The sequence below is a fragment of the Suricata suricatta genome, chromosome 7, assembly GCF_006229205.1.
Source record: "Suricata suricatta isolate VVHF042 chromosome 7, meerkat_22Aug2017_6uvM2_HiC, whole genome shotgun sequence".
Lineage (NCBI taxonomy): Eukaryota > Metazoa > Chordata > Mammalia > Carnivora > Herpestidae > Suricata > Suricata suricatta.
Window position 1 is genome coordinate 95311136 of NC_043706.1, and position 17188 is coordinate 95328323.

Below are 17188 nucleotides of genomic sequence, written 5' to 3' on the forward strand. Positions count from 1 at the left end.
TGTCAGGGTCTGTGGAGGACAAAGGAACTGTTCAATAAATGGTGTTTGCATATGGGCTGTCCGAACGGGAAAAAATACACTTGGCTATTAAAATAACTTTCACTCACCAAAAAGAAAGAAAATAAAAAGACAAAGCACAAACGGCAGAAGTATTTGTACCACATATAAGTTAACAAAGATTTTGTATCCAGAGTAAGGAACGCTCACAAATCAATATAAAAACAACTTAATAGAAAGATGGGCAAAATGTCTAAGTGGGCATTTAACAAAATAAGAAACATTTAACCACTAAGCATATGAAGATACTCAACCTCATTAGTAATGAGGGAAATGTAATTAAAATCAAAATGAGATACCATTTTATATCTAGTATATTGGTTAAAAAGTAAGAACTGTTGAGTAGGAAGTCAGGGGAAACTCCAAAACATTGTTGTTAAGAGAATAACTTGGTACAATTTCTTTGGAAAACAATGTGACATCATCTTGCAAACCTGAACAATTGCACACCCTTTGACTCAGTTATTCCATTTTTAGACACAACAGAGAATGTTCATAACAGCATAGGTTGTAATAAAAAAAAAATTGAACATAACCCAAATTTCTAGCTAATAGGAAAATGGAGAAATTAAGTGTTGTAGAAGCACACAATGAATTTTAAAATGGCAATGAAAATTTGGGGGTTACTAATAAAGGTAAAAAAAAATATTTGGGTCTTAGAAGTATTATGTTGAGTGAAAAAAGCAAGTTTAGAAGACTTTAACACAGCAGAATGCCGTATTCTTAAAACTTAAAACCAAGCAAAGCTAAGAATATACTATTTCGGCACACCGACAAATTTGATAAACCTATTTTTAAAAAGGAGTGCAGGAGCGCCTGGGTGGCTCAGTCAGTTAAAGTGTCCGGCTTTGGCTCAGGTCATGATCTCATGGTTTATGGGTTTGAGCCTCGCGTCGGGCTCTGTGCTGACAGCTCAGAGACTGGAGCCTGTCTTCGGATTCTGTGTCTCCCTCTCTCTCTGACCCTCCTCTGCTTGTGCTGTTTCTCTCTGTCTCTCAAAAATAAATAAAAAACAGGAAAAAAATTTAAAAAGGAGTGCATAATGGGGTGATGCTCTGTCAGTTAAGCATCCGCCTCTTGGTTTCAGCTCAGGTCATGATCTCATGGTTCGTCAGATCGAGCCCCTCCTCGGGCTCTGCACGGACAATGCAGAGCCTGTGTGGGATTCTCCCTCTCTCTCCCTCCCTCCCTCTCTCTCTCCCTCTCTCTCCCCCCCCCCTCCGCTTCTCTCCCACTTGTGCTCTCTCTCAAAATAAAGAAACAAACAACAAGGAGTAAATAACAGATTCAAAACTTAGGATATTTGTTATTTTTGACAAGGTAGGAAGATGAAATGGGGGGAAAAGCATAAATAGAAGCAAGCTACGGGTAATGTTCCAGTTACAGGGGTGACAAGCTCTCTATGGTTATGCCCTGTAAGGCATGAAAATGTGCCAAATAGTCATTGTAAAGACAAAAAATAAAGCAAGGAATGGTGATATGCACCACTGGAAGGGTGTTATATTCAACAGTAATAAGCGCTATTTTGAATTACTCAGAGAATATCTCCTTGGGAAGGTTAACACTTGGGATAAGACCTGAAGAAAGTAGAGTAATAAGCTGCTGGAGTCTAAGGGGAGGGCAGTGTAGGCAATGAGAAGGGGAAGCTGAAAGGCCTAAGACAGGAGCTTGCCTGGAGACTAGAGACTCTCGTGAGGGAGGACAATGGGCGTCAGGAAGGACAGAATGATAAGGCATTGATGATTCTAGAGAGAAGGAGAAACCCAGGAGTTCTGCTTTGGGCACAAGTCACTTGTGTACCAGAACTGGAGACATTCTTAAGCAATGTCAATAATGTTTGATTTTGTATTTTTTGGTATTTTATAAATAAATAAAGAAATACAGAAATAAAGAAATGGTATTTTTAAAATAAATAAAATTCATTTCAGAATAAAGGGTGTTTAGAGGAAAAAGAACCAATGGAAAAAAATTAGGAAGGAGGAACCAAGGTGAGAAAACAACACAGGGTTCTAGAAGCTAAGAGAGCTTACAAAGGAAGATGTGGTCTTCAGGTGCAATAGAATGAAAGATAAGAAGAGGCGACTTCTGTCCATTTACAGATGCCAGACACAGTAAAAGAGACCCAAATAAGTAGGGGAAAGTAAAGGCAGAATTACAGAATACTTTTGAAAACCTGAGGAAGAATAGATTCTCCGGGCTATAACAATTCTTGGGGTGTCTGGCTGGCTCAGTCAGAAGGGCTCTTGATCTTGGGGCCATGAGTTTGAGCCCCACATTGGGTATAGAGATCACTTAAATTAATAAAACTTTGAAAAAACATCTTAAAATTATCAAATAAACCATCTTATATGTCTTGTGCTACATTATTTGTAATCTTAAATTTTGAGCTTAAATCCTTGCAAAATAAAGCTGTCAGATAAAAACACAAAGTATGTGATATGGGAGCACAGTTGCTTCCCATAAGAAATGAAAGTAGATTATGAGCATTTGGATGGGGGAAGGGCAGGAAGCCAGTCTTAGATCACTGTTAGCTAACTCTCATTAGAAGCTCCTGCAGTCATGCTGTGGAGAAACGGAGAATATGAGAACCATGATGGAATGAGGGTACAGAGAGAGAGAGAAAAGAGGATTCTAACTGGTACTCAAGTTTGTAGAAAATATTTTTTAAAGTGTATTTATTTTGAGAGAGAGAGTGTGTGGGAGGGGCAAAATGAGAGAGAGAAAATCTCAAGCCGGCTCTACCCTCAGCCAGGCTCGGGGCTTGATCCCACGATCCTGAGATCATGACCTGAGCCAAAATCAGGAGTTGGGACACTTAATGCATTAAGCCACCCAGGCACCCCAAAAATCCTTTTAATGTAAGATGCTTCAAGCCTGTGGAAACTCTAAGTGTGGGGTCCCCATGTAGAGCTTGAGCTGAGGGCAGAGGCAGTGATGTGGTTTAAGGGAGCAGTGACTACAAGCTCTTTCATACAGTCTGAGAAAGGAATGCCGAGCTCGGGCAGTATCCACAGAGAGGGGCTCCTGTAGTCAGGTGAAGATCTAGAATTACACAGAATGTTATTTTTAAACACACACCCTGGGGTGCCTGGGTGGCTCAGTCAGTTAAGTATCCCACTCCTGATTTTGTCTCAGATCACGATCTCACAGTCTTGGGATGAAGCCCCACAATGGGCTCTGGGCTGAGTGTAGAGCCTGCTTGGGATTCTCTCTTTCTCTCTCTGTCCCTCCCCCACTCTCAAAATAAATATTTAAAAAATATACATACCCCGTAACATAACAAGTAAATAAATGTTCAGGTCACAAGATATTTGATGTCTCAAAATAATAATGATAACAAAATAAATGTCATAACCACCATTAAAATGCATTTAAATATTTAAAGCATTTTCATATCAATCAATCTTTATTTTGTAATGGGAATACTTAAGGGCCCACAGACAGGGCTGGGGCAAGTCACAGAATTCCACCTAATCCTCAAGATTCCAAATCGAGTCATATTTATAGATATTATGCTTAATTTTCAAAAGATTAACTTTAATAGAGATTAATCTAAGTGAAAGTACAGGCTTTAAAAAAAAAAAGGGAACTGCAGCTCAGGCACATGCACCTACGCCCACACACACTGAGAAGAATGAGGAGAGGATACCAAAGTGGTTCTGACCTACTTACATCCCAATTAACACAGACGATGCTTTACTAAAACTCCTCTTACTGTGAACACAAAGTGCCAGCTGTGAAAGAAAGTGATACTGCCGGGTTTGCACACTTTAGTTACCATAGAAACAGCAGAAATGGCAGGAGTTGGATGCTTTGCGTTTAAGTTATCAGCAATAAAATCGGATAGACAAACCAAGGCCGTAGGGTTCACTTTAGTTAAACTGTACTTTAAAGGCAAAAATCAGGGAAATCATGTGATAACCAGTATGATTACTTAGAAACTATTCCTGAAATATCTGCATTCTAGCAGATTTAGTTATTAATTCTTAAACTTACATTCATGAGGCTTTACCTGTACTTCAGATTTGCTTTTTCCTCCATATAGAATCAATTTCTTCCACAGGGTTAAATTTAATTTTAGTTAATTGGCACCTCATAAATAGAATGGCCTAAAGATACACAAGTACCCTACTACATTTGCTTTATGCTCCCACCCCAGGACATTTGGAACAAAAATGTGAAGCCACAAGATGACTTTTATCAGCACCAATAAAGAAGGCAAGAAAACACAAACACAATTGTCTACAACCCTGAATAATAGGGACAAAACCAATCAGAACATCAATCAGACTAGTATCGATGGCTACAACTATCTTTTAGTTAAATGTAGCAGCAGCATAGCTCTCCACCCATCTGGTCCAGGAGAAAACCCTCAGTGTATGTGTCTTTCTTTATTCTGTTCTCCATTGTTCACCCTGAACCAAAATGATTCTGAGTCATGACAAATCGAGCAGAGAACTAAGTGTGAGATAAATATGCTTTTTTTTCCTCTTAGCAAACACAACAGTCATTTGCTAATAGCATCAGTTTATCATACCTGTTTACCCCTTAAAGTAACCTCATTGATAGTAGAGGGTTTCAAAATATGAAGATCATTATGACTGGAACCGCCCAAAGGGCAGGGAGGATATTTTTGTCACCACTTTTTGTATTTGCTAAAATCCAGGGACTTAGTATTTAACAAACATTTATTGGATGAGTAAATAAAAATTGTCAGTGGTCTTTTGGTAGGCAAGTTTTTAATTTTATTGATTTATTTAACATTTATTTACTTTTGAGAGGCAGAGAGAATCAGAGCATGAGCAGAGGAGGGGCAGAGAGAGGGAATCTGAGAGAATCTGAAGCAGGCTCCAGGCTCTGAGCTGTCAGTGAAGAGCCCCACGTGGGGCTTGAATTAATGAACCCGAGATGATGACCTGAGCCGAAGTCAGATGCTTAATGAACTGAGCTACCCAGGTGCCCCACAAGTTTTCAATTTTGAAAGAAACTGTGGGGCAAGTGGCTGGCCCAGTCAGTGGAGTATGGGACTCTTGACCGCAGAGTTGAGAGTTTGAGCCTCACGTCAGGTATGGAGATTACCTAACAATAAAATCTTAAGAAAAAAATAAAAATATAAATGAATGAATGAATGAATGAATGAATGAAGTTGCAAGAAACTAGAGTCAGCACCTTCCCCAAAATATGCCAAGCTTACTTCTGAATATGGGTAACCCTGCTTTTTAAAAGTTCAGTTACACCACTTTCTTTCTACAAAAGATCTGCATTAATACCTGATTTTTTCTACCTGAAAGATAATATGAAGAGGATGTTTGATGTTTGGAAAAAAGGTGAAAGGTGAAAACAGCACTTCGCATTTCCTTGCAGCAGCCCTCACAGAAGCAGCACACCCCAAGTGGGGAGACGGCCCCAGTCAGGCTCCTTCCCCAAAACCACACTCAGCATCAGCCTGCCATAGAGTTCAGCTAGGAACATCTGTGCTTTATCTGGATTTATTTTGTGCATCTGTTAGTGAGATGTGTCCTAAGGCATCAGAAAAGCCTAACAGAGGTTATTTTGGGGGTCTGGGAAGGTTCAAAAAATTTTCCATATAAATTAGTAGCTAGTACTTTTTCACTTTCCTCCATTTTGGCTTACGAAAGATCTCATAGGAACGCTCTCCTTGGGGCTAGTACAGGTTTTTAAAAAATCCGATTTTAGTTTCTTCTAGAGTTGTAGCAATCACCCATAGGCTAATGACTCTCAAAGCTATGACCATATGTCTCTAAACTTCTATATGGTTAGGGTTACACCAACGGTATGTTGGCCAACTCCACAATCCTCTCAAACTTCTCTTGTTCAAACTGAGTTTTTCCTGCCTCTTTTTCTGGTATTTCCTTTTCAGTCAACAAAAGCAGAAGTTGGAACACCCCGTCCTTTATCCCTCAAATCTAATCCTCAGATCTGATTATCTTACTTCCTAAATATTTATCACTATTTCCCCTCTTCTCTAATTTGATTACCTTGGCCAGGCTTTCATCATTTCTCAACCCGCTGATTACAACAGCCTGATAAAGCTGCCATTCCTTGCCCTCAGACCTATTCTCCATACTCCTGTGTGAGTGATCTATTTCAAGCAGAAACCTGCCCAGCTCAGCTCCCACTGACCACAGGAAACGTCCATGCTTCGAAACATGCCACTGAAGATTCACAGTGATTGGGTCCCTACTTTTCTCTTCTGCTGCTCCTTTCACCACTTCTTGCTTTGCTCCAGTGATACCAACGTGCTTGTAGTTTCTTACCCCATGCCCTTACTCAAGCTGTCTCCTCTGCCTGGAATGCCCCCATTCATCTAAATAACTACTCATCCTTTAGATTCAGCTCAGTGTGAGTCCTCGAAGAGAGAGAGCCCCCATCCCAGCTGGTCAGGTGCCCTCCTCCCGTGCTCTCAGTACCTTATGCAGAGCCAACCCCTGACTACACCTCATAATATCTTTTTAAAACTTTTCTGTTGATCTATTTGTCCGTGTATACCCAGTGCCCAACATGTATACACGTGTATACCCACGGTGCCTGGGACATATTCAGAGGTCAAAATATGTTTGTAAAGCAAATATTCTGAACTCTGTAAACTAGCACTTCCTCTACAGAAATCCGGCTATAAATGAATACTGTAGTTAAAATGACAATTAGGTTTCACGGTTCTTTAAGTGCCACACGTTATAGCTACACTGTGGGTTGAGTAGGCCTTTGTGTTCAGCGAACGGAACTGTGTCTAAGCAAAAATGCCCTCAGTTCAAAATTATGTATCCACAACTAGGTGCAAGCTATCTGTAACTCAGGAGCAGACTGTAATATTAAATGCTGTGATTCATTTCATTTTACCTTAAAATGGTCTAGGGGAGTCTGTAGTAGGTCAATTGGAATAACCTTATGTAAATCAAATGTTGGTGTTCATATAAACATGCCGCCACCCCAGCACCCACGACAGTTAACAATACACTTCTTTGTTTTTGCCTTTTAGGAGTGGTTATAGGCCTGAATAGCAGAGATAAGGTTTTCTTTTCTCTAACAAGAACCAATAAAAAGCAGACAATTAAAAAAGCTTAATGCAAGACAAACACAGGTATCTAGAAGGCTATTTACCTAACTGCAAGGTCACTAAGAGTATAATCAAGATAAATCCCGCATTGATGGCAATGCCAGCACTAGTGCTACACAGACATTCAGATTCTATCTTACTCATTAATGACGACCATCTGTCCTCAGAGAAGCAATGCTTGTAGAAGTAGTTTTCATTTTACATTTGTGACATTCATATTCAAATCAAATAATTCAGTCTTACTATCAAGACAAATTAAGATTGTCAGAGGCAGAGCTCCTTTCTCCTTTTCTCCACCACGGTGATGTGTGCGGATGACTTCCTGGCCAAGCCTTCCAGGATCAAAAACAGAACTGTCCCGTTCCCCAGTGCACGAGGAGGAAAACTGGTGAGAAAATCAGGTGCAGCTCCAGAAGGAGACACGAGAGCAGAGCCAACCTGGGTCTATATGGGATTGCACCTGTGTTTGTGCTGCACGAGGTTCATGTGCTCATATCCTATTGCTCTGTAAACATCACGCCTACCTGAACAATAGACATGTTTTATCCAGGATAACGACTGTTCTCTGCTACTACGTTTCTGCACCAGTAGGTCGGTTCAGTCATAAATATGTGAGACCTTTTGTCTGAGAAAAAAAGAATTTCAGAGGTAGGAATTATGAAACTGAGCCCTCTTGTGTTACTCATGGAGACACCAAGGGGAAAGACCTACAACCTTAACCAAACTGATGGTCCATGAACAGTGGCAGACCCAGGATTAGAACTCAAGTCTCTCAGAAATGCACCGCAGGCCAGGGTTATGGGAACAAAAGCGCACCTGGAAAAAGCACAACACTTAATTGATTTATGGCCCTCAACTTCTACTTAGATGAGTGCTTTGTTGAGAATCTTATCACCAAAATAATTGTCATATGCAATCTCCCAATGAAATAAAGAATCAGTCCATGCATGTAAGATCCCTTCTTGATGAAGACACCACTGCCTTCAATAAGAGATCTGGGGGAGCCTGGGTGGCTCAGTCAGTTAGGTGTCAGACTTAAGCTCAGGTCATGATCTCACAGTTCATGAGTTCCAACTCCACATCGGGCTCTATGCTGACAGAGCAGAGCGGAGCCTGGAGCCTGCTTCAGATTCTGTGTCTCCCTCTCTTTCTGCCCCTCCCCTGTGCATACTCTGTCTCTCTCTCAAAAATAAATAAACATTTAAAAATCTTTTCAAAATAAATGAATAAAGGAATTCTGGGAAAGTCAGTTAAAAGAACAGGCATCTTTGGATTGCTGGTGAGATCCAGAAAAATGTACAGAAGCTTCTACAAAATAGAAATTAGGAGGAATTCTGGAGCTAAGACTAGGAGATGAACAACTGTACAGAGTTCCTATAATTATTCCCATTTTATAAATGAGTAAACTGAGGTTTACAGATCATGATTAGCTTTCCTAGAAATACATATATATATATAAAAGTCTACGAACTCAAAGCTCCCATTTCATAAGAACTAAGCAAGGCTAAACGCTACAACATGACTAAAATTCTTCAAACTGCCAGCATGATGGCTACAGTCAGATTTAAAGGATTTCTTTGCGGAATGACACTTTTACCTTGTCAGGGCCTCTTCAGTATAGACAAAATTAAAGACTGAATCTATCTCTTTGTCAGACAAGGTATGAAGAGCTGCACACAGATATTTCTAGACCATTCTCCAACCGCCGAGCACTTATTTTAATCAAACTTTCACAAATACAGTATTTCTTCTCCAGCTGACTAGAAACAGAGGACATCTTTGAGTTTTGTATATTGGACATTCATACAGCGATGTCTTCGAATGCTTTTAGCTAAAAGACTATAATGTTTCAAGTCAGCTACCTGTTACAACTCAGCAACACTACCAACTGTGGGAAACTTAAATTTTTCTTGGCATTTTACCCTCTAACACAAATGTGTGAAAAAGAGAAATAAGAAAGCAATAGTGATAAGCATAGAACTCAGACAGTATAACAAAGATGGGATCTCTAGATAGGTTCAGAGTTGAAAAATCCTGGCTCTCAATTGAACACACCCTCTCGATTTAAGAAGATTAAACTTGTGCTTCAATAGTGGGTGGGAAAGGAATGGAGGGGACAGGAGAGGAGGAGAAATGCAAAAAACATATACAGAATTCTGGAAATAAATCACTAAAGGATGTTTGTAAAAGGGAAGGGATAATTGATACAATATTTTTTAGCTCTTTAGGACTAGAACTATCTTCAAACTCTTGCCACCCAAGAGAGACTTACCATATTTTTCTTTCTTATATTCCTACTAAATAAAAAGGACGATAATAGGATCCATTTAAAAGCCTTGTAGGGTTTGTGGTAGGCAGCTTCAGACATGGATCCCAAAATCCTCACCTCTAGTAAACACATCCTTGTGTGTTACTCCCATTGAGTGTGGCTGTAAAAGTGACCTCTGGTGATGGGCTGTCGCCTCCATGATTCCCTAACAAGACTGTGACTTCCATCTTGCTAACACACTCTTCACCTTGTTTGCTCACTCTGGTGAAGAAAGCTGCCTTGTTGTAAGATGCTCTGTGGAAAAGCCCAGATGGCAAAGAACAAAGGAAAGCTTCCACCTTCCACCTATCAGCTCATGAGGAAATGAAGCCTTTTAATACCCACATGACTGAATAAGTCTTGATTGAACAGTCAAGATGCAAGGTGACTGCAATCTTTTAAGAAGACTGTGAAACAAGATCCAGATAAGCCACACCTCGATTCCTGACCCACTGAAGCTGTCAGATGATAAATGTTTAAACATCTTTAAAGCCACTGAGTTTTGGGGCAATAGGTAACTAACACAGACTTAAAACATACATAGCCACCATGTCATAGACAGCCCCGAATGCTATTAAAAATCAAAGATTCTACCTGAACGAGCAGGTATCATGAGGAAAAAAAAAAATCCAAAATTAAAATAGCTCTTTGTTAGTATGACAAAGTATCCAGGGTCATATATTACACATTTCTCTTTAGCCATAATATGTTACATCATTTCCTTTAACCAGCTAAATTACATTTGACTCTAAGTATTGGCAAGGTTTTATTATTATTATTATTATTATTATTAACCTTGAATAGAATAAATAAGTCTTTAGATCTGTGACAAAAGTGAAGTTTTGACAATACAAAAGTATGCAGATGGTAACTAATAACAAAACCCAAAAGATTACTGGATATGAAATTATTTTCTCCCTCAACTAAATTTCCATGTACCATGTTTGTAAAAGATACAGTTTTTTGTGCCCATAGACTTCAAAAACTACAAATTCACCCACTATTATGAGCAGTAATTACCTTTCAAAACTAAAGTTAGAGTTTGGGGATGGAACCACCACAATATTTTTTAAAAGTCAGAGCAGGCCAGGGCCCTAAAGCACTTACTCAGATCTTTCATGTGATAAAGACCTAGCATTAATCATGTTGAGGAACTGCGATATGTAAGTGATGAAGAGATAGTTTAATGCACAGTTCAGTTTATGCCACTGATCCAGTAGCAAAACTCATAACTAAGAAGCCATAAATCTACTTAACAATACTATCATTTAGCCAGCATTTCTCTTTGCCAAAGAATAATGTGCAACTGCCAGATGTTTTGCTGAAATTCAAGTAACTTATGAACACAAACAATATGGCAACACTAGGAATACAAAGATTAGTAAGATATGATCCTTACTCCCTAGGAGCTCATAATTTTGAAAACAGGATAAACTCTATCTTGGCATCCTTCCAACTTTCCAGAACAGTAATCTCATAAAAGTGAGTCATCCTACATTTCATCTTCTTACTCTTAGCTATATCCTGCTATAAAATTAAAATACATCTTTTTTTCCCTTGGTGTTTACAAGTTCCGAATATTTATAGACTTATGTCTCTATTTCACTGTATTTCAGCCAAGATGAATGTTTAGTTCCTCTTCTCTTTTCTTTTTAAAGCAATTCCTCAATATAAGGAATCTTTTTAGTGACTTTGTTTAAATTCTTTACTTTTGGTATTAAATTCTAGGATCCAAATGATATAGCTAAATACTATTACAGATATGTAATCAATCACAATGAAAAACCCCAACCTTCTTTGATGATAAAATGCTTCTTTTGTAAAGTCCCAAACACTGATTTTTATTTATTTTTTAAGTTTGGGGGGTTTATGCTATTACACTGCAAATTCACATTTACTCTAACACCTTAATTATATGAATATGCAGAGATCATACACACTCTGAAACAGTGACTAACAAAGAGTAGAAAGCCAAATTTCCGACAGCAATAGGAAATGAAGCATTAAGAAACCACTTGCTGACTGAAACTGCAACTCTATTAAGCTCACACAAAAAATAATTTTCATATGTCCCCCTCATGCTTTCAACACCACATTCATATGTGATATGCTTTATATTTCTATACCTACTATAGAATATAGCTAAGTAAGCATACAGTTTAAATCTTCTACTCCTGAAAATACTTTGGCAAAACAGGACAATGTGGTCCAGCTATCAGGACTCATGATCAGTGAAAAGAATTGAGTAGGTTCTCACAGGGCAGATTCCTACTTGGTTCAAAGTTTCAAATATTATTAGTTACTTAGTTAAAGAATAGAGACATTCAATGAAAATAAGCAAAATATGAACATGTGCTATACAGAGTCAGAACCATATTAAGAATATATTTTCAACACTGTGCTCAGGCTACTGATGAAGTAACAATAATCGTTGGTGGCTTCTTTAATGGCAAAAAAAATTTCATTCTATTGCTCCCTAATTTTGTTTTTTAGTTAAACTCTACGCCACAGGTTAGGCTTGAACTCACAACCCTGAGATTAAGAGTTGTGTGTTCTACCAACTGAGCCAGTCCTAGGTACCCCTGTTGCTCACAAACTTTTATTACCAAAAACAAACAAACGCCCTAGCCTGAAATTTAGGGCCTTCCTTTTTTTTTTTTAAGTAGTTTATTGTCAAATTAGTTTCCATACAACACCCAGTGCTCTTCCCCACAAGTGCCCTCCTCCATCACCACCACCTCGTTTCCTCCCTCCCCCTTCAACCCTGAGTTCGTTTTCAGTATTCAGTAGTCTCTCAAGTTTTGCATCCCTCTCTCTCCCCAACTCTCTTTCCCTCTTCCCCTCCCCCTGGTCCTCCATTAGTTTTTTCCTGTTCTCCTGTTAGACCTATGAGTGCAAACATATGGTATCTGTCCTTCTCCGCCTGACTTATTTCGCTTAGCATGACACCCTCAAGGTCCATCCACTTTCCTAAAATGGCCAGATTTCATTCCCTCTCATTGTAGGGCCTTCCTTAATCAGGCTCCAACCAGTATCTTTCTAGCCTTAACCACACCCTATCACAATTCAGCTTATCCAAATTGGAGACAGACAGAACTCCATGCCCTTTTGGGATAATTCAAATGTTTTCTCACCTCAGAAGTTTTTATACCCAACACTCCCTTAGGTTACCCTCCTCTCTCAAATCTCTGCTTAGGGTGTCAGCACGGCCAGGTGGTCTAAGGTGCCAGACTCAAACTCTGTCTCAAATCTCTATTGAAATTCTACTATCCTTCAATGTCTAGTTCAAGTGGCAGCTCTCTGAAGCTTTCCCTCATCCCTTCCTCATAACCTCTTCTAACCTTGAGTAGCATTTAATCTGTGCCTGTCACATAGCCAGGATCACATTCTTTCTCACAGCATAACTGTTTATGTTTCTTCTCTCAGAGTAAGCTCTGGAGAAGGCCTTTTATGCAATCATATGTGAGGGGCACCTGGGTGGCTCAGTCGGTTAAGCGTCCAGCTTCGGCTCAGGTCATTATCTCATGGTTCGTGGGTTCAAGCCCCGTGTCGGGCTCTGTGCTGACATCACAGCTGAGAGCCTGGAGCCTGCTTCAGATTCTGTATCTCCCTCTCTGACCCTCCCCTGCTCACGCTGTCTCTCTCTGTCTCTCAAAAATAAATTAAAAAACATTAAAAAAAAGAAAATTTTAATGCAATCATATGTGTACTGTCCCCATCCATCCTTGCCTTAGACATACAAGGTAATAATAAATATTTATTGAGGACAGTGTGTTGAAATATATAAACATGTTACTTGATCCAAAAGCATATCATAATAATCTATTCTTACTCAAATTTATTCACTGAGGAAATATTTACTCAGTACCTGTTGTGTACAAGTACTACTAGTGTGCCAAAATGAATCATGAACCCTGCTCTCTCAAGAAGTGTCTGGTCTAGAAGATGATCTAAGACAGCCACATAAATTACTATAATACTAACAGGTAAATGCTATTAAGAGAAGTAAAGAAGTAAAACAGCAACCAACAAGAAGAGATTATTTCCGAGTAGGAATGGATATGAGAATAAGTTTTCACATTTGTGCAGGTCCTCAAAGACAGGTAGTATTTGAGTATGTACAGATGGGGTAATAAATAAAGGACAAGGAAATCTCAAGATGACACAGGGAACAATCAATAGTTTAGTATAGTATAGTATAGTATAGTGCAAGTGAAAGATTATAGGATTGGGATAAAGAAAAATTCTAAAGACAGTTGGAGCTATATCTGCTTTGACCTTGAAAGCCTAATAAGGAACTAGTCTGTAAGCAATGAGACACTATTTCAAAGTTCTTGATCAGGAGCTGTGTAATCATCTAGAAGGTATACAGTGGATGGAAGGGAAAGAGATTGTTTGCAAGGAGAAAGTTAAGACTTGTACCATACTGTAAGAAAGAGATAATAAAGGCCTGAACTAGGAATGAAGCACTAGAATGGAAACAGACAAATGAAAGAGATACTTTAGAGGTGAAACTGACAAGACTTCGCAAGTCTAGATGTACAGAACAAGGGTTTGCAAGGGGTAAAAGAACTTTTTAGGCTAAAAGGAGAGTGATGCCATAACTAAAATAGACACTGCACCAAGCCAGCAAAAAGAAAGCTAACAAAAAGAAAACCAAGTCCTAGTCCTCCTGAGTTTTAGTCCCAGTGGACACTCAAATGACAACATCAGAAAGAAAATCTGCTAATCTATGCTATTTAGAATAAAATACACAATGCTGTGAAAAAAGAGAAGAGTTGAAATTAGTCAATCTTCAATAAAAGATTCTGATGGATGATTCAAACATGACCATGACCTCAAAAATAACTCACATAGGTTATGTTAATTACATAGCAAATTAATATCCAAAATCATTTATAAAGGAGAGATTTTGATTTAGAACAATCTCATGTAACCACAGAAAAGTGTGCTGATTCATGGTTAATAGTGAAGTGTGTAGGTGGAAGTCTTTGAGAACCTTACAGTTCAAAATTATGAGGTGAAATGCCTCTATTGAAATGGTGAGTCTATCATTGTGGTCACTGTCATTTGGCTCCAATTTATCTTCGATGCCACAGCAAGAGATGGTCAAGTCAAACGACATGCCCTCACAGGGTAGCCACAGGTACTAACTAGATCTTCTATCCATTCCTTTCTACAATAAGTACTTTTCCTCAATTAGCAAGTCTGAGTCAACCTAGATTCATCCCTAACATATCCCTAAAATCTCCAAAAGTCTAAGAAATAATGATGGTGAAACCACTTTTTCAAGGAGAGTTGGGAATAAAACTTCCAATTTTAACCTCATGATTATTACAAACTATTCAATGCCCATATTTTCTTACAAATAAAAAAATATCATCAATGTAAACTAAAATAACAAAAATGCAAAGATAACTGGCATAGAATCTGACATTAACAAATATTTGTTACATGTGGACTGAAAAAAAAGTAAAATCAAACATTTGATTTGTTGATAATACTGATAACAACCTTTATTGATAATACTGCTAACATTCTATTTACCGGATGCAATGTCATTATTTCAATTCAGCTTTTAAGGAAAAAAAACCAAAAACTCAATCTTTAATTATTAATGTTTTTACTGAAAATGAGCAATACTATGAAGAACAAAATGGACTAAAAGGTACTTATTGCACTATGACTATTCCATTAAGATTATACCAATAATTCATTGAAAACCACACTGACATTTTATAGCTATGTATAAATATAATGGAAGAACATACACCAAGTGTTAACAATGGTAATCTTTTCATCATAGGCTTATAGGTGATTTTTATTTCCCTCTTTTTTGCTTTTGTGTGTTTTTAAAATTTTTCTATAATCAATGTTTATAATAATTGTACCAAGAAGAAAAAGTACTTCTTAAGAAAGGGGGAAAAAATATATTGATCAATTTAAAAGAAACATACTTACCAGATCTCTGTGAAGCACCCAATTTGCATGGAGGTAATGGATACCGTCAAGAATCTGGTAAAGTAATGATTTAACCATAGATCTTGGCAACTGCATGGGTTTTTTATTTGCTTTTGATGCACGGTGAAACTTAATAATGTGCTAAAAATTAAAAACAAAACAAAACATACTATTATAATATATAGTCTCTGCTAATATTTATATCAATAAAACACAATCAAGTCTGCAATAAATTCCCTACATTTAAAAATTACTTATTAAAGGTCAATAATGACACAAAGAAAAAGAATTTGAATAATAAGGTCAACCAAAAAGGACCTGTATTGGGGGTGAATGTGACAATGTTATTGTGGGTATAATAACTAGATTTACTGAAACCCTTAAGATTTTCATTAAATAGAACCAAAAGGTAAAAAGCACTGATTCTTGAAAGACTGCATAAAAACAGTACTAGTTCTGGGGCACCTGGGAGGCTCAGTTGGTTGAGTGTGCGATTTCAACTCAGGTCATGATCTCATGGTTTGTGAGTTGAAGCCTCGTGTGGGGCTCTGTGCTGACAACTTAGAGCCTGGAGCCTGCTTCACATTCTGTGACTCCCTCTCTCTCTCTGCCCTTCCCCCACTTGCACTCTGTCAAAAATAAGCAAACATCAAAATAATTTTTTAAAAATACTACTCGTTGAAAAAATAGTGCTAGTTGTATTCTCTACTGACAGAATGAAAGATTAAAAGAAAAAAATACTCTGCAAATCTTTGCTAATCTTAAAAAATATTTTATTTTAATTAAACTCCATGCCACACATGGGGGTCAAACTCACAATGCTGTGATCAAGCATCACATACTCTACCAACTGAGCTGGCCACACACCCTTAAATTTTTACTATTCTATAAAAAGTTAGCATTTAGTACATTCGTATAATGTCACTAACTATGTGTACATTTGAATTACCGCAAAGTTCTGCCTTCTTTTGGCACAGAATGAAGTTAGGATATATTCCTAGTAGTTAATATAAATTAGGAAATCACTAGAAAGGAGGAAGGAGAGAAAAAGGTGGAATGCAATCGCATTGAAATAAATGCAACTTGGGACGACGGGGTGGGCGGCTCAGTCAGTTAAGTGTCCGACTTCGGCTCAGGTCATGATCTCATGGTTCATGAGTTCAAGCTGAACTCTGTGCTGACAGCTCAGAGCCTGGAGCTGCTTTGGATTTTGTGTCTCTCCCTCTGTTCCTCCCCTACTTGTACTCTTTCTCAAAAATAAATTTTAAAAATTAAAAAAAAAAACTGGATCACTATATTCAAATTTTTATGTCCACCTGTGATTTTGTAGGTTACAACAACACTATTAGGATAGGGAAGAAATGCCACCGGTAGCCCAAACCTCCACCTCCGTCTTCACCTCACCCCTATGCAAAATATGACATGATGGGTATCAAAGGTCATTTTAAACCCCCATTAGACGACACTAGTAAAACTATCAACAATGCTCCACTAACTTTAAAATGGCCAAATAGGGGTGCCTGGGTGGCTCAGTTCAGTTAAGCGTCCGACTTCAGCTCGGGTCATGATGTCACAGTGCATGGGTTCGAGCCCTGCATTGGGCTCTGTGCTGACAGCTCAGAGCCTGGAGCCTGTTTCAGATCCTGTGTGTGTGTCTGTCTGTCTCTCTCTCTCTCTCTCTCTTTCTCTCGCTCGCAGGCGCACACGCTCTGCCCCTCCCCCGCTCACTCTGTCTCTCTCTCAAAAGAAAATAAAGGCATACAAATTTTTTTTAATAAAAAAAT

The 17188-nt window shown here is 38.4% G+C and overlaps 1 protein-coding gene across 3 annotated transcripts in view; it reads right to left on the reverse strand.

Annotated features, from left to right (window-relative positions):
• CDK19 (cyclin dependent kinase 19) overlaps positions 1 to 17188 on the reverse strand; it is a 180559-nt gene that overhangs the window by 41769 nt on the left and 121602 nt on the right. For all 3 annotated transcript variants that reach the window (XM_029944497.1, XM_029944498.1, XM_029944499.1), the window contains one exon: positions 15405 to 15545. In XM_029944497.1, coding sequence (XP_029800357.1) covers positions 15405 to 15545 — 141 coding nt within the window. The remainder of the gene's footprint in view (positions 1 to 15404; positions 15546 to 17188) is intronic.